Raw genomic sequence first — 18,769 nt, forward strand, 5'->3', positions numbered from 1 at the left:
TTCTTGTTTCCGACGGCTCCGATATCACTTGACTACTCCAACTGGCCCCCCCATTAGCACAGCGGTGAATCTGCTGAATACTAGTAGTTGGTCTGAGATTCGGGCTGACTTCTTGGGTGTTTTCGTGGTTTTCCTCAGGTATAATATGTATACGAACCTGCATTCCATATAAATTCCTCCACGAATATCTCTCTCCTCTTAGGCAGGTAGGCCTCGTGCGCTTTGCCATAATCAAGGCGCACTCTAAGGCCTTAGGCAAATATCCTTCGAGCGGTTCGACGTAATATGAGCAATCCTGAACTAATGCGTGTATCATGAAAATCAGTTAATAAATCTATACGAAGCCCAATTAGCATAATTAATTACGAGTAACTTACTTGTTATGAATGTAAATGGATGTTATTTAATGCAGAAAAATTACACTACACTGTTGAAATACTGTTGAAACGAAAATAATAATTCCAAATTTGATATAATCAGTTACGTATTTTTCGAATATATTACTATGATGTTTATACGTCCTTATTCAAACTTAGCCGAAAGAGCGCATATAGCAGTTATCTTATTGCAAAAACACAGAAATGGAAAAATTGCGCTGCAGGTTTATCCAACTTTAACATATATAAAACGTTCCCGTAAAACATATCGCAAGCCGAAATGAACTAAAACGAAGAAGCAGGTACCGTTAAGTTTTGTGGGAAATGTACTGAATACTCCTACATTTCCTAATTTGCGAATAATATTAAAAATTTCTTAAAATATAAAATAACTCTAAAAATATTAGAACAAAAAGTAACACATGTCCTAGGAAGGTTCATCTTTCGAAACAAGAACCAGGAGTACTTTAAAAGGAATCAAAGGTCCTCTCACTGTCAAACGAATTCGACATTTTAGGCTACGAAAATGATATGGCGACCGGTATACCACAAAAGCGCAGAGAGAGAGGAACGTCTTTAATTCCTTATAATGATGTTTGTATTAAGCAACTTATTTTATTATAATAGGACATACAGCGTCTAAAACCTAGGAGAGAAAAAGGACTAATATATTTTTGTTTCTTTTATTCATAGGTTCACCTTTTCCGTAATATCTATGCCTGCCTTCGTCTAGCGTGAAAATCGAGATTTGTTCTATTTTGTGGTGGACATAAAAGTCTTTAATAGAAGTCCACCAATGGTTGAGTGTTTCAGACCGCTAAATACTAGTAGTACGTTGATCAGAGTTGGGGTTTCGGCACCCAAGCTAGCTGCGAAAGTGTCTTCGTGATTTTCTCGCATATAATACGAGCCATTTTACGTTAGAAAGTCCTTTACGAAAGCAAAGAACCCTCGTGTGCTTTGCCGTATTCAGCTAAACACATCGAAGCATAAAAGAACTGCTGTTTCCTAAACCTTTCTCCTAAAAATGCCTTTTTTTCTATCGAATACAGGATTTCTAGAAAAGAACTGATGAGATAGGACTACGTCTATATTGGAAATTAATTTACTGTTTTGTCGTTTTTAGTCAGTTGTTTTGTGGTCTACCTCAGTGTGAGAGCCAGTTATAACTCAAGTTAAGTCTAGGTGATACTCAATCTCATTACATTCGTTAAAAAGCTTCAAATGCGTGCATAGCCCTATAGTTTCCGTAATTTAGGCACCTAAATAAAAAAATTTTAAGTCATCTTCTTGTCTGTCTTTCCGGCGAATAAACCGTTCGAGTTCTTCTTTCCATCTACATAAATCACAATGAAATAAACACGTGGATTTCGGATGTATGTATTGTTCATTTTTAGTACTTTTTCCAGATATCGGTATTGCATTGGCAAATTAATTGGCCTCTAATACTCTCCTTGCGTGTTTTTTCAAAATTAAAGTTAATGCTTTCTGTAGTCGTTAAATAAAACACCAACTGAATAATAATTTCCTTTTTTGCCTTTCTTCGTAAAAGCCGATCTTTTCAAATTTCTTTTATTAACCGGAAACTTTCATTTTTTTGTATTACCTCAGGGGGTTTTTCAAAAGAATATTCGTAACGCGGAGGATCTTGATCTTGCATTTATAAAGTAGCATCATTATTATTAACCTATTAACCAGCAATGGTAATAGCAGAAGGTATTAATTTGCATTCGACTAAAATCTGCTACGAAATATACAGAGCATATCACCAGCTAAAGGGTTGAAACAATCAATCCGTAACTGATTTAATCGATCAATTTAAATCAATTACTACAAATCCGAAGTTTAGTAACGCCTTCGAAAGCAAACAAAATTCCCTCAGATTTGAATGTTATATCATTTAATACTTTAACACAAATATTATTGTACGATACTAGTTAAATTGATTGTCTTTGGCAACTAGATTTCCTTTCAGAAGTCAGCGAATATTCGCTGATTTCTGAAAGGCTAACAAACAAGTAAGGAGTAACAAGTCCAAAGAAGGGTTAAAATAACCTTTAATTCAACTCAAGAATATTTACAGTCCCTTCTCGGGCTTACAACAATGCTTACACTTGGGTTTTAACTTAAGATAGAAAATAAGAAACTAAACTAATGCTAACTAAACCTTAGCCGAAGCTACACAGAATTAACTAAAGGAATTGGCCCTTAATAAATCTCACCAGCGGATCTAACAGGTGCGTAGCAATATGGCTGAACGTACTAAAATTTGGCTTAAAGCAACGACCTGGCCAGAAGACAGAACACGCTCTGGTAAGCTTTTCTAGGTTGTTCTATGGAAGTGACTGAGTCTTCCCCTTAAATACTGGTTCTACCTCATTTATATAAAATGCGATCCTGAAAACTCATTCTGGTAGGAAATTGTAGGTGGAAAACAAGAAAATACAGGAAAGCTGTTTAAAATTAAAAAATAACTATTGGGAGATTAAAATAAACCCCTGCACTATCAAATTCAGATGGCTTCATAAATTTGTTTTCTCGCAATAAAATGGCTTTCTCTTTCGTCATTTTATAATCAGCTATGTTGAATCATGTCCATTAAAGTGAAGACAGAATAACTGACGATTTTACTGCACCGAAGTTTTTATATTGATTTTAGGCCTTAGTAGGTGGTCATCGAATTGAGAAAATGAGCTACCGAAAAGAATGTAATGAAATATTTTAATTTTGTCTCTATGGACTAGATATTCTCCTAATGCTAACTATTTAAAGCTAAATAAACTTTGAATATTTGTTCACATATTACAAATTAAAGAAAATTTGAATACAGGGGAACAAGAGTGTGCGCATTTATATGCTCTTATACGAATACATTCGAAAGCTTTCTACACAAAAAATATTATTAGTAGAATATTTATTTTTTATAAGCCACGGCTCCAGTGAAATGATTGTATTCTTATCAGCAAACGTAATACTTGTAATTTTGGTAAGGTTATTTGCATATGAGAAAGCACACGAAGACTATCTGCGTAGGGAATACCTTCGTGGATAATCATTCTGAGGAAAGCTAGCTCATAGTCACGTTACACATGTAGGAAACCACGAAAACTACCCATGCAGATAGCCCGTTTGCCCGCGATCGAAACCTAGTCGAATTCTCAGCATTCAGAGGTGATAACCACTCAGCCAGTTTAGTGAGACTCAGCCGCTGGTGGGATCACTGATGGGAACAGTTTTGAAGGAATTGCTTATTGCGTGGTTAAGAACAGATGACGAATTTTCTTTGTTAAGCTAAAAACTACAAAATCAAAAGCTAGCTGTTTTAATGCAGTTTTATTTATATCAATAACTGTTTTGTAAAGTGCATTGAATGTGAATGCGAAAGTAAAGAGTTCCTGTTTCAATGATTGCTTTATCTCTCATCCTATCAAGAGGATATTATTGGTAATTCTTTTTCATTATTCATCCCCTAAACCGCAGATAACAGTCCTACCCACTATAATATTTTTTTAAAAAAACTCACTGAAATTGATTAGTTGCATCCTGTAATAAATTTTTCTTACACATGACAGTCAGCGATCGCATTTTCATTGTTAGGATAAAGAAATAACGTCTTTATGTTTTTACTGATAGAGTGTGTAAACAATTCAAACTGACTTTGAAAAGTAGCGTGATACGATTCATCAGTAATATATAAAAATATCTTCGAATCTGAATAAGTAATAAAAAGGTTCCATTTAAAACCTTGTTAATCGATTTTTCTCTTTGCTACTGGACAGTCAGTGGTATAGGTGAAAGGTAAAGGCCATTTTTTCTTTGGTGTTATTATATTTTTAGCGTAATAATTTGTTGGAAAATGATTTTGTCATTGATTTTTTTGCATCATTAATTAACATTAGAAGAATCGTAAAACCTTGATTCACTTACTTTAGACTATCTATTTATATTTACTGTTTATTAAACTTCATTAAAGGAAAAGGAAAATAAAAAAAGATGAAGAAAATCAGTTGATATTTTACGTTAATCCGTTACCAATCAAGTGCCGTCCCTAAGACTACTCCGTCCGCAATAAATTTCCCGCATCTGTTAAAGTGTCAGTAACGAATTGTAATTGTTTAAAGTCATTTTTTGGCTAGTCGCAACCAATTTTGTTCGTATTCCTGTTTGTGGAGCTTTTTAATAATTTACAATCTCATACATGTCAATTTCCTTTGCGAACTAAAAGTGTTCAAATGATAGGTTAAGACACCTTCAAATGATAGGATAGGGCTTTTTAAACTTTTTTCAGTCGCGACCCCTTTTTATCACTGAGATTTTTTTCGCGACCACCAGGACCCCCATAATATTTACGAAAATTTTGTGGGACCCTACAAGCATTGCGCAAATCCGACACACGCTTGAGTGAAACTGTCAGTTTTTTCACTTGTACTGTAATATATTACTGCAGTTTTAAGTCATTAACTTTAGTTTCTAATTTTAAGACATAGAAATATGTGAAAATTTTAAAGTAACAAACGAAATGACAGCGTCACGTGCAAAGCAAGGAAAATGAACGTTTATATTATAAAAAGAATGTGTCGAAACGTTTTCGCTTTTTTTTTTTTTTCTTTGTCTGTATTGTCTTATCTTTATCTTTTTTTCAGATACATTGTGTAAAAATATTTGGTAGTTATAAAATTATTATAAGTTAAAGAAATATAAAACTGCTAAAATTTTTGGCAACCTCCTGCTGCAGGTCCCGCGACCCCCATGGGGATCGCGACTCACAGTTTAAGAAACTCTGGGTTAAGAGTTAACATCTGACAAATGTTATAAACAGGCATGCTGAAATAAAAACCAGCTCAAAATAGGACAAACCAACAGTATCTTCTGTGCTTAAAGGAAAATAATATTAGTGGTTATCATTTAATGAAGCCAGACCCTATTTCGAGAAATACAATGCTTACAATAAAATATTTTTAATGAAAATAATTTTAATTTAAATATATTTTGCTTCAGAAACCTTGACGAATTTACGAAAATGTTTAACAGATGACCAAGATTACACATTCACATATATTTTAGCGGCCCGATTACTTTTTTAAAAATTTTTTAAAATTTGTCAGAGCACAAGATTTGAAAACAAAATTTATTGTTTTATCTAATCATATTCGCAAAAAGGAAACTAATGCTAACCATTCTTTTATCAAACTAAGTGAAACATTAAATTGTCAAAATCTTGTAACTTTGAGTTTCAAACATTAAATCGATTCAAAAAGGGAATTAATTTAACAATTTATACTTACATAACTTCTTTAACAAAGATACAAATAAATTTTGTAAACTAAAGATAATAATCATTTAATTACTTACATAAACAAGTATATAAAATTTGTATTTTTAATATAATAAAATCAAATTTTGAGGTTTTTCAGTGCTTTGCATAAGTGAAATTAAACTCTTAAACACAGACTAAAAACATCGGTGGAGAATACTTCTTTTCTTCCTTCTCCTCCTAATAACTTTTCATAAATGAGGAAGTTGCAGAAAAAATATGAGAAATCTGCGACTATACATTCGTCGATACACTTCGGGGAATGGTAAGAGAAAATTTCACGGTAGACATAAAGATCGTTGAATTTATTTCCTTCTTTAATCACGTAGAGTAACACAAACCATATTAAAGTTTAGATGTAAATGTTACTATGAATAATCTAAATTTGTTACTTTAACCATAGAAATCGTTTTTGAATTTAATAACAGTATCCCATGTATCAGCGGAAAGGTGTGTATTTAATTTTAATTAAAAATTCTTAGTTGTAATTAATATACTTCTTAGAATTTTGTAATTTCGTAATTTTAAGAAAATACATTTCTCTTTCTAAGCAAATGAACTTTGTCGCTTTACATTAAAATCTGATCTGCATCATACTGTAGAGCAAATTATTTACTAAGTTAAAATTTTTATCTGTTTTACGCTTCACACGAAAGGACATAACTATTCGAATACACGGCTTAGGAATTTTACTACATGCAGAACAATCCAAGTTCTTTTTTAATATAATTTATATTTATAATTATCAATTACATAAGATAAAATCAAGTAAGATTTTGCAAAAGATAAATTAATAATTGCAGGTCGAAGGGCACGTGGAAATATAACACGTCGAAGAACCAATGTTAAAGATACTACAGCAACAAGAATCAGCATAACTTGCGTAAATTTACCGGATTGAATTTTAAACAGAACCTTATTAACTGAAAGGGGGAAAATGCAATTGGTGAAGAAGGTTCTATTTAAACTTAGAAACTACGGGTGGGAAAACTTATGCAATTTACTAGTTCTTTTATTGCTATAGTACCTTTAACGCATATATTTAACAAATTAATAATGATTACTTTATTAAACGTTTCAATTAAAATTCAATATAATAAGCCACATTTCATTATACCCACAAAATATATTAATAAAAATTTCAGATAAATATATAAAAAATTATTCATATATACTGCAAACCAAACTCGCAATAATTACCCCATTGTGTTTCAAATGCTAATTTTCTGATCTTACATTATTTTCATAAAAGTTTTACTAGTGCTCCAAAATTTACTTTTCATAAAACTACAGCTGTAATTACTTCCTATGAAAGTGCTTTTTTACATCTATGTTAAAATCTTGTTTCAAAATTCGGTATAATGAAATAATATACATGTTTGATATCTCTGTAATGAAATGTTTAACTTAAGAACCAAGAACATTAAAGATTATATTTCGCTCTCGTAGGATAGATCATGATTATCATATGATAAGGTATGTATCATTTCCTTTTATTAAGTATTATAATATGTGCTTTTAATTTTTTGCTGCCTAAGATAGTAACTGCAGAAATTTATAAAAATTGCCTTAGTTAACTTTTCAAATCTCAAGTAATAATTATTTATTTCAATCACTAATGGTATTTATGTAAAAAATAATTTACTTCGGTAAAAAGAAAATAATGCATTATTATTCATGAGGTACAGTAAATAAACAATTTTAGAATATCTGATTTCTTTAACGTTTCTAGGCTAAAAGCTGAAGAAAAATTTCAGAAACTCAAAATAAAATTACCCGATAATTACTTAGCTGAGTCTAAAGATTATATTTTTTAAGTGCAGTATACAAATAAATTCCTTACTGAAAATGTAATTGTGAACTAATGTATATGTCTATGTATTAAGATAGGAATTTGGAGGAAAAAAGACTATAGAGAATTTATTTCCGTAAGACAACTATATTTTTTGTCTTTCTAATTTATAATAATCATATAATAATTTCATTGATAAACATAGAATGCAGCAATATAGTATAAATTACTAAATGCTATATAGAATAAAAAATATAAAATATACCCCAAGTTTAAAGGTAAGAGAAATTTCAGAATGATAATTAAGTATTCTATCACACAATAAAGAAACAATTTTTTTACAATTTAAAATAGCTTATTAATAAATTAATTTAAATCTTCGAGCCGAGCATTTAGATTTATCGAATCGCTGACACTTTCGTCAAAGTATTTAATGCATCCTGTTAGTGTTAAAATAGTGGTATTTAAAAAAATTTTGCAATTCTATATTTGTTTAGCAAAATCAATAAAAAAATCTTTGTCCTATTCCAGGCAATAGAATAAAGTAAAAGCAAAAGTAAGCGTATAATAACCTCAACATTCATTTTCTTTGTAATGAAATTTCATTTTCGAATAAATGTAGTGTAGTCATTTGGTTTGAGTAATTAAAAATAGTGTAAGTTTTAATAATATTAAAAGTAATTGAAAAAAATCAGCGTTTCGAATGAACAAAATATACGTCTGGAAACATCATGAAAACAATTTGAAGAGGATGATAACGCAGTTTTCAATTTGCCATTTCCAAAACGGTGATAACGTTAAATTTACATCACATGAATTGGAAATACTAACAATCGTTCAACGCTCCCATCTTCTTTGAAAATGAATTATGAATACACGATGCGACGCTCTAAAAATATGAGTTTAGCGAAGGGAAGCCAAGCGAGTACAATGGCCATCTATGTAGTTTAGGTCAATTCGACGCTCCTCAAGACACTGAATGATGATAAAAAATTCACAAGATTGGTCCTTTTGATGTGAATCGAGACCGACTTATTGAGAAATATGCTTCGAAGTTTCCCCGATCTGTCCAGCTTTCCTAAATGCTACCGAAAACCTCAAAGTCAAGGACCTGTAAATGTTTTGCGTTGTAGGATGTTGTCGTGTTTCGGGTAATAAATTCTGTCCTTGTCACTCTCAAATTCGTCGCGCAGGTTAACTTTCCCTGGAATACTTTGAATCGGATAAAAGTTCCAAGTAGTAATCTACTGAAATGTTTCCATGAAGACTGCCGTGCAATATCAAAGCTCATAATACTGATCATTTATTTTCATTCAGGTTCAAAGAGTTGTAAGTCAGAGGATCAGCGAAGATGATGTCAGTCCGATGTTTTCGAGTCGTTGCCATTTTGTTAGTCGTTCCAAATATAATTACAAGTAAGAATCTTGAACTGCTATTTATTCTGTCTGTCTATTATCGGTAAATTTACTGCTCATTTCCTTTCATTTCCATGTCATATAATTAGAGTACGAAACAAAAGGTATATCTTCTTGGTTATTTCTTATTTTCTTCTTTGTAGAATGAAAGAATTTGTAATGATCTCCCCAAAATTAGAGTTAATTTTTTTATTAAAATTATACTTTTTGAAAAACTGAACTTGAAACTTTAATTCTAAGTATATAATTCGTTTATCTTTAAGAATTATTCAAAATAATTATTTCCATGGTCTGCAATAATCTGATTTTCATTCCTTCTTGTACATCTGAGTACATTTATATAATACTAAAACTTGAAGAGACTTCTAAAACATTTTTGAGCGGTTATCATTATTTTAAGCAATGAAACGTTTTTACGAAGTCATTATACATAATGGACCAATTATATTCAAAATGTTTCAGTGAATAAATATACAATTTCGAATAAATTATATGATGACTCGTGAATTCATAATATGCCACAGATTTCTATAAATGAGAACCAATGAGTAAATGTTGGCGAATTTCAATATCAGTTTTAGTTAACTGAAACAATAAGACTTTCAGATATGTTCTGTGGATGGCGTCAAAATAATCCATCGCCTTTAAATGCATTACCCCAAAGAAAATGACAGTGTAGCACTTTTGACGCTCCAGGCGATTAATAATGTTAACGTTTCCCATAAATGTAAAACATTAACAATTCAAATTAAAATATTTTATCTAGTTGTCACTTTCGAGAACAGCTTAGGTGATTCCTTCAATTTTTGAAGGCCCAGGCGGCTGTTAATGTTGCCTGAGCATGGAGCCGATTCTGATTATTGTTTACCAAAATTAAGACGGAAATCAGAAGGTTATACTAGAAGCTAGAGTATAATTGATGCTTGCATTATAAATACAGAAAAAAAACATTGCTTGTGCAATAATATAGACTATTATGTTTGTATTATAATAAAAAAAGACGATAGTAAAATTTGAAAGGTAGTTTTCTTCATGTCGTTATAGAATTCAAATTCTTAGAATTAATATGACTACTAATACATCATCTTTAAAATTTTACTGAACATTTGAAGTATTGCTGATATCATAAAATTCGAAGATTCTTGCTTGAATTTCGATTATATTTAGTGTTTTACACTGTATAAAATAAATAAACGCAAAAATTAACAAACAAAATCAGGTATATCCAAAGAAATAGTTTTAGTTTTCGCTTGCTCGTAGCTCCAGTATGTTTAAAAGGCATCAAGGTAAACAGCAATGGTTTGAGCGGTTGTTATGTAGCGAGGGAGGAGTTCAGATTTATAAGGTTCCGTAAATTTAATGAGAGACGATATTATTGCGTAGTTATGAGAAAAAAATAGTGTGAAGCTTCTATCATTTTATTAACCTGAAAACTGGAAAATACATATAATAATTGTGAAAGATCAAATCGTATTTTACGGTATTAAAAGTTTAATTATTCAACTCTAAATAAATAACTACAAGAAAGAAAATTACACAGAATGTTTTTAAGAGGTAGAACATCTTTGCAGGAGAGTAGAGAATGACCAGGAAAAGATAGTGGTATAATATCATGATAAAGTGGAACACATCAAGATTTTGACAATATAGCGAAATTTACAAAAGGTTTAATGACATAATGAAATACTTCCCAATATTTAATCATATAATGGAAGTTTTCATTATATGATCAAGTACTTTAATTAAATTCTTACAGTGAAGCACACTATTTGAAGAGTGCTTGCTCATTTTGAGCTTTCTTTTAAGGATATGCAAAGGTTAAATTTTATTTCTACAGGACTTTGCAAAAGATAAGAGATGTTTTCAGGCCCGGCTCCAGCATTTTTGTCACTCAAGATAATCAGTACAGTTAGCACGCCATATAAATTTAGCATATTAATAATTCACAGCAAAATATATTTTTATTTATTTCTTGCTTATGAAAGCCACTTAGCTGGCACCCACCAAAAATCGGTACCCTATGTGAAAGCCTATGTAGCCTATGCTTGGAACAGGCTTTGGATATGTTTCGCAGTGTGGCTGCAAAGCGTTTCAGTATTACTGCAGAATGCTATTCTAGATATGAGCCATACGGCCATTACATGGCCTCCTTGAGTATAAGGGCCCATATTTTGTCACTGCTGTTCTTGAAATAGAAAAGTTTTAGAATACTAAGTTCCAGACCAATGATTCTGTTAAGACTACCTTGTTACTGTTACCATTAAAGTCAGGCCATGTAGTTTCTGAGTAGTAGAGCAGGAAAGTGACTTTAATATTGACTTAGTGAATATCATTTCTGCAAAGTTACTAAAAGCACTTATATTAAATTTGAATTATTTTCAATAAAATTCAAGGTTAGACTACCCCTTCAGTGAGATAAAAATCATTCATATATTGTTATTTACTTTATGGATGGGGTGCAAAGCTCTCTGAACATGTGATCATATATTTATGTATGATATTAAACCATACATTTCGACATGCATTATTTTTATTGGAATGTACCTGATGAATATTTCATATTAAAATTATGCAAATACTTATTTTAAGGCAACAACTGTTTTTTTAATGGTATGGAGCAGGATTTCATAAACTAGAGTACACGTGCCACTAAAAGTGTATTACGTTATTTTAGTGCTTAGTTACCGAAAATTCAAATATTTGTTTTCATTTCAAGACGACTTGACTAAATTGGCGTCACAAATTCAGCAAATTAGAAGGGTACCCACCGTAAAGGCACAGTCATCAACGAGGTTTCCTGCAGTGGTATTAGCTAAAATTAACTAAATGCAAATGCGAAAACCAGGGCGTCTCTAGGAATATCAAAATAAATTAAACTATCATACTTTTCGATTGGGTTTGGATATATTAGTTTTACCTGGAATATGTAGTTTACAACCACCATAGTTATCAATCGGCAGCTTTTGTCTAGTACATGCTATATCTTGTCACGCGACTGCATATTTTAAGCATAGCTGTAAGTTAACATAATTAATTTTTTTAATTATTTGAGCTTCATGATACCTAATTTTTACTTTATTAAAAATTTTAATTGCAAAAATAGATCAATCATTTTCGAGTATGGGAAATTCCACTGAATTTATATTAAGCATAAAATTGGTATATCATTTTATTACTTTTATTCAATTTTTCAAAAAAGATTACTTTCATGATGAATACAAATATGAAGCAATTTTCTTTTTCTTTTCTTGTAGATGGTGCTTCGAAGTCTCACAAGGTCGTCTGTTATTTGGGAAGCTGGGCAAATTACCGAAATGGAGAAGGAAAGTTCCTTATCGAAGATATCGATCCCTTTCTCTGCACACATTTAATTTATGGTTTTGCAAAATTGAGTTATGACAACAAAATTGCAGCTTACGATCCATACCTAGACCTCAAGGAAAACTGGGGACTTGGTAAGTAGAATAGTCTCTTTGTTCAAGAAATCATTTCTGACATTCATATTTCAAAACGCTGGTCATTATTCTTTTGAGAAAATTTGAAAGAACCTAATGATTAATATCTAATTTTTATATTTTTATGCTTTATTTCGTTCTTGCTTCAACTTGGCTTCCGATATAGAATACTAATAAGTCAGAGAAGAAGATCGATAAAATATATTAAACATAAACTGTGCATCGATACACTGTATATCGATCGTATCGACAAGAGAAATGTGTTCTAAAATCTTCACATCATAACTAAGTATAAAAATCCGATAAGATGTTATTTTTCAAACCAAAGAAGTTTTCTTAAAAATCAAATCCTTAATAATAGTACATATATATATATATATATATATATATATAATGTTGTATGATCTTAAATTCATTTAGTGCGAAAACAAGTTACTACTACTTGCGCAATTGCTGCAAAGTAAGTTAATAATAATTTATTTCCTAAACAATATTGATTAATTCATTATATTATCTCCTAAGTTTAATTAAAGTAGAATTATTTTAAAAGAGTGAATCCATACCGGTAAGTTATATTTTCAAAAACGTTTTGAAGTAACTTGAAAGTAAAATGTTAATAATGTTTTAACGGGGACTGGAATTAAATCATCATGAAGAACAAAATTTCAATTGTAAAAGGAAAAATTAAATTAAAAGCATGTAATCATTGTCATTGATCGGAAATTAGTTGACTTTTCAAGGGGAAGAAACCAACTCCCGTACTCGAGTAATAAGGTTAAGCCAAACCGGCAATTCTAGTCAGGCCAAATATTTCCGCGAATAGAAGGGATTATGCACCAATGCTGATACTCATTCTTATGAAGCATTTTAGCCAATTCAATTTTGAATGAAAAGCAATTTCTGTAGAGAAATCCGAAAAAACTCGAGTAACCACCCCCGACACCCCCGTGTTTATGCATTTCAGTTCTATATTATTTGTAAAAATTAAGCATTGGAAATTGTCATTATGAAATAGTATAAAGTTGATATAAACATAGAAGAGTACAAAATAAGATAAACAATGCAAACTTTGTAAAAACAAATCAAAAATAATATAAAAATAAAAAATATAATAAGAACAGTGAATATACATGAAGATATAAAGCCCAGAAAAAGTATTAAGTAACTTACTTGCCGACTCCCCACTAAAAAGAATGTAAGTTACTTAATACTTTTTCTGACCTTTATATCTTCATGTACATTCACTGTTCTTATTATATTTTTTATTTTTATATTATTTTTGATTTGTTTTTACAAAGTTTGCATTATTTATCTTATTTTGTACTCTTCTATGTTTATATAAACTTTATACTTTGAATTCTATTTCATAATGACAATTTCCAATGTTTAATTTTTACAAATAATATAGAACTCAAATGCATAAACACGGGGGTGTCGGGGGCGGTTACTCGAGTTTTTTCGGATTTCTCTACAGAAATTGCTTTTCACTCAAAATTGAATTGGCTAAAATGCTTCATAAGAACAAGTTCTTTGAGTATCAGCATTGGTGCATAATCCCTTCTGTTCGCGGAAATATTTGGCCTGACTAGAATTGCCAGTTTAGCTTAACCTTATTACTCGAGTAAAGACGAAACACCTTCGTATTTACGTATTTATTTATTAGTTATTGTTCATTGAACGGGAGTTGGTTTGTTCCCCTTGAAAAGTCAACTAATTTCCGATCATTGACAATGATTACATGCTTTTAATTTAATTTTACTTTTACAATTGAAATTTTGTTCTTCATGATGATTTAATTCCTCCGTTAAAACATTATTAACATTTTACTTTCAAGTTACTTCAAAACATCTTTCAAAATATAGCTTACCAGTATTGATTCACTCTTTTAAAATAATTCTACTTTAATTAAACTTAGGAGATAATATAATCAATTAATCAATATTGTTTAGGAAATAAATTATATATATATATATATATACAGGCAAAAAAACCGTAATACAATTAAACTTATTTTAAAGCACTAGAAAAATGTTGGTATATCTGATAAAATACGATAAATTCCGTTTCATTTCATCTTCATTTCTGCTTTAATTCATTATCTTGTTTTACAAACTCCTTGTTTGATATATTACCTCCTAGAGCATTATGAAATTTCGTAATTATTTCTTTCTACCGGTTTTGGAATTTTTATGTTTAATTGAAACAGCACGGAAAACGTGTTGGCTTAAAGAAAGAGATATCTATCTTCATGGAAGTTGTTTTTGAGGGGAACTGTCTCACATTAATTTTAAGCATGAGATAAATCATGAAAACTAATGAAGGTAGCCGTACGTTCACCGGAATTTGATTCTAGATCGCGTTACCAACGTTCAACGGTATTATATGGCTACCAATAAAAAAACGAAACCACTGCAAAATTACTAGGGAGTCACAAATATTTCAGAAAATCTTTTCTCTTTATAAAGCTGTAAAGTTACTGTTTTTACTATTTTATTTCCTGTTTATTACTGCAACTAATATAGCGTCACAATAGTTACCTAATTCCTTTCTCAATTCCACTGGAGAAATCGTTATCAGTTACTTCTGGATACCTTATTGTGCGTTTATCCCATACGCTTTTCAGTACTGCTCTTTTTCTGCTTGTTTATTTTAAGTCTTTTTATTAATTGTGTGAATTTTAAATTTACATTGTATTTATTAAATATTTAAGTTATGATGTATAACTGAAATTTGCAACTAAATTTTCCTGAGCTTGAGCGATTAAGACGACAACGTGGAACTGGCATACTATTCTCTATTTTATGCTGGAATTATCTTTCATTTTGCATGTGTTCCTTCCGAAGATTTCAAGGTCCAATTCTTAAAACTGCCTATCTCAGGTAGACACTATGTTGCAGACTATTTTAAATAGTTGTATGTTGCTAATGCAAGAACTGCTAACTTCAGCCTTAAGAACTAGCAGATTCCACCTGTTTCTGCCGCTGATTTTAATTTTAAAGTCTCAATGCATTTCAAGAAATAAGACATTATTTTAAAGTCTTTCTGATACAGGAAAGAAGGCCGTTCTGCCCATGTACACAGATCCACTCGTTCTATACACAATGAAGATATCTCATTCTTTACTGGAGAATCCTGAAAAGAAATGCAAGCTGACAAATAAAATCAAATTAAGGAAATTAAATATGGGAATATTTTAGGTATGGAGAATTTCAATTAAATTTATGAAAAAAGCTTTTTGATTTTACTGAATGCAAAAGACTTCAATAAAATTTTATTCAGTTGGTTGAGGAACATTACGGATAAAAACAGAAATGAAACAAACAAAGTAAGACATAAAATTCAACAAACCAACAACCTTGTATTTGGCGAAGATTTTAGTTAAAACTCTATCGATTTCGAAGGCAAAGATGTACAGGTCTTCCTTCGTCAGGAGTTGAAATCTGCAACAAAGGGAATGCCACGGTGGTATTTATACCCGTTTCCCTTTGTTGCGATTTCCCGGCTCCGCGTCATCTGTCAGAAAAACAGTAACGAAAGGAGAAAATTTAAGTTAATAAAATTTTAAAAGTGTTAACACTGTACTGGGATTTCCTAAACAAGATACATCCTTAATAAATGTGAAAAGCTTTAGGAAAATACAATTCACCAATGGAAGAAGCTTTCTGGATAATTTTTGCATCCAAAATCAAAATTCTAATAGTAGTCCGCTAATAATGGTTCGTAATTTAATAATAATTTTGACACCTGGTCTGCAAAAATTATTTGATTGTTGAATTGGATTTTCTTGAAGTTTTTATATTCATAAGGATTTATCTTGTTTAGTTAATGACTTTAATTCCAATCCCCTCCTTCCTAACGTTTTTAAAATTCTATTAACTTAATTTTTCAATTTTTGTTGCTATTTATGCCGACAGACGGCGATACGTTCTTGTTCACTTGGCTGCTTTTCGAGATTAAATACTATCGTGGCTTCTTCTTCATTGCGGTTTTCTTTACCCCTGATGAAGAGGGTCCTGTACCTGTTTGCCTTCGAAATCGATAGAGTGTTGACTAAAATCTACGACAGATACAAGGTTGTTTCTTTGCAAACATTATGGATAATTTTTAACAAAAGGAAGAACGTTTGAGAGACCAGTGATTATTAATAAAGTATTTAATATTATGTATTCTTCCTTTATGTCTTAAGATTCACGGTCGTTAAAAAAATTTTAGTGCTGTCTAATTCGATTAATGCGATTGCAATACACTGACACAGAAGGAGACAAATAGTTCAAAAGTTAGTTTACCTATTTGACATGTCTTAAACAATGAACAACAAATTTTATTAACAGAAAAGAACAAATACTTGCAAACTGAATCGTAAAGAATTCTTGCGATTTTGTAAGTAATAGAAGAAAAACAATCTCTGCAGTCCTATTACCTTCCCTCTTCATTTTCATCGATTGTAAAATTTGTGAATTATTTCATTTTATGTTATCCATCTATAATATTTGTTCTCTTAACACAGAATATTTTATTACTCTTCTCATGAACGGTAAACTTTAGAAACTGTGATTTGTTTTAAATTTCAGGCGCTTATCAAAGATTTAACGAGTTGAAGGCAAAAAATCCGAACCTAAAAACATTACTAGCCATTGGTGGTTGGAACGAAGGCTCTACGAAGTACTCACAAATGGCTAGAAATGCAAACTCTCGAGGTGTTTTTATTAAAAGTTGCGTAGAATTCCTCTTGAAATATGGATTTGACGGACTTGACCTTGATTGGGAATATCCTGCTAATCGAGGAGGAGCTCCAGAAGACAAACAGAATTTTGCTGCGCTTCTAAAGGTATTGTCTAAAAAGGATTTTTTGCGCCAAATAATGTTCTTGTCACGTACCGCAGCAGAAAATAATTTATAGTGTGTAACTAATTGTAATTTAAAACCACATGAAGAGGTACGAGGATTTTAATTTCGTATATTCATTGCTGTTTTATTAATACATATATTATCCATGAATATAAATTCAAATTTATACTTCGAAGTTTGACAAATGCTGTCAAATTTTATAAAAAGTGAAAAATTTCACTTCAATCTATTAAAATATAATCACAGTTACTTTAAAAGAGGGAGCAATTACACAAATGAGCGAAAACTATCAAAATTTACAAAATTTCAAGTTAAGTGATATGTAGAATTTCAAATAAATATGCATCATCAATATGATAAAAATTGACAAAGTGTATTGAATTTCATTGCACTGGTAAACAATGGCCACAGTTTTTCAACCGGGTTTCACTGAAGATTCCTAGAGTTACCATTAGAAATCGAATGAATCGGAAACAATTCTGCTTAATATATTTACAAAATAAGTAAATCTTATTTCAACTAGACAGAGATTTACCAAGCTTGCAAGAAATTAAAAGTCATACAACTCATACGCTCTTGAGTAATGTTCATACATATTCAGCTAGTAATTAAGAAGAATCGGGTTGATTTTCTTATCAGAGAGAAATGACAATTTAATTCCAGTCTTGCGATTGCTAGCTGATTGTTCTAACCAGTACACCGAAAAAGAACTAGGTAACACCATCTTTCAAATTCGGGTTGAATTTCCGGTTGGGGAGCAGTTGATATTACATGGCATTTTTAAGAACTTAATGACTCTTCATGTTGTATGTTAAAATTTTTTAAAGTTATTAAACCAAATAAAGAAAAATAATTAACAATATGTTACAAAATATAATTTTTAGCTTTTTTTAATTCTAAACAAAAACTTGCAATACGCTATACGTCTCATTTAGCACAAGGTTTAAAAAATAACCAGGCAGAAATTTGTGAATAACTGAACTATTTTCTGCCTATGTTACTTGTCTGATTTAGAAGTGACATTCTTTATTAAGAGTACAATTTATTTAAAAAATAAGCAACTTAAAACGGTCTCACTAAAACCCACAGTAATTATCGTCATTTTCAAAGAACAGTTATCAACGAAATTAATTTCGAAGAAGTTATTTGCCGTTCATCTTGAGTAAACGTATAACACATACCTGTTTTTAGTATCTGTTGCTTTAGTGAGTACTGTATTTTATAAATCTTGAACAATCTAATATAACCCCAATTACAACAAGTTTTTGCAAGAATTTCTTCAACCTGCAGGTTATTTCAAGTGTCCGTACAGGGTTAAAAGTTAGAAGAATGATTAATGCTAACCAATTGCAAATTTTCCTTTTCCGTTCATTTTTATTATAAATAATTTTTTTTTCTCTCACTCATTGCATGAGTAGGTTATTGAGGATCTAAGAAGAGATGAGAGTAGGATGAATATGGGATTGAGTTTAAGCTTTGCTTTAGTAAGGAAAAGCTATCTTCTTTGATTTGTTGTTCTGTTTAAAGGTGAACTATGAAGATTTAATTGGTAGCTGCTACTAGTCACC

At 30.8% G+C, this 18,769-nt stretch overlaps 1 protein-coding gene across 1 annotated transcript in view; it reads left to right on the forward strand.

Moving 5' to 3' along the window:
- The first annotated feature begins 4,020 nt into the window (after nt 1-4,020).
- LOC118187483 (chitinase-3-like protein 1) overlaps nt 4,021-18,769 on the forward strand; it is a 38,099-nt gene continuing 23,350 nt past the window's right edge. Inside the window, exons 1-4 of the mRNA XM_035357720.2 lie at nt 4,021-4,175; nt 8,801-8,898; nt 12,153-12,353; nt 16,925-17,181. Coding sequence (XP_035213611.1) covers nt 8,835-8,898; nt 12,153-12,353; nt 16,925-17,181 — 522 coding nt within the window. The 5' untranslated portion in view covers nt 4,021-4,175; nt 8,801-8,834. The remainder of the gene's footprint in view (nt 4,176-8,800; nt 8,899-12,152; nt 12,354-16,924; nt 17,182-18,769) is intronic.

The sequence above is a fragment of the Stegodyphus dumicola genome, chromosome 7 (assembly GCF_044657685.1).
Source record: "Stegodyphus dumicola isolate Sdum_Otavi_A_Nest chromosome 7, ASM4465768v1".
Classification (NCBI taxonomy): Eukaryota; Metazoa; Arthropoda; class Arachnida; order Araneae; family Eresidae; genus Stegodyphus; species Stegodyphus dumicola.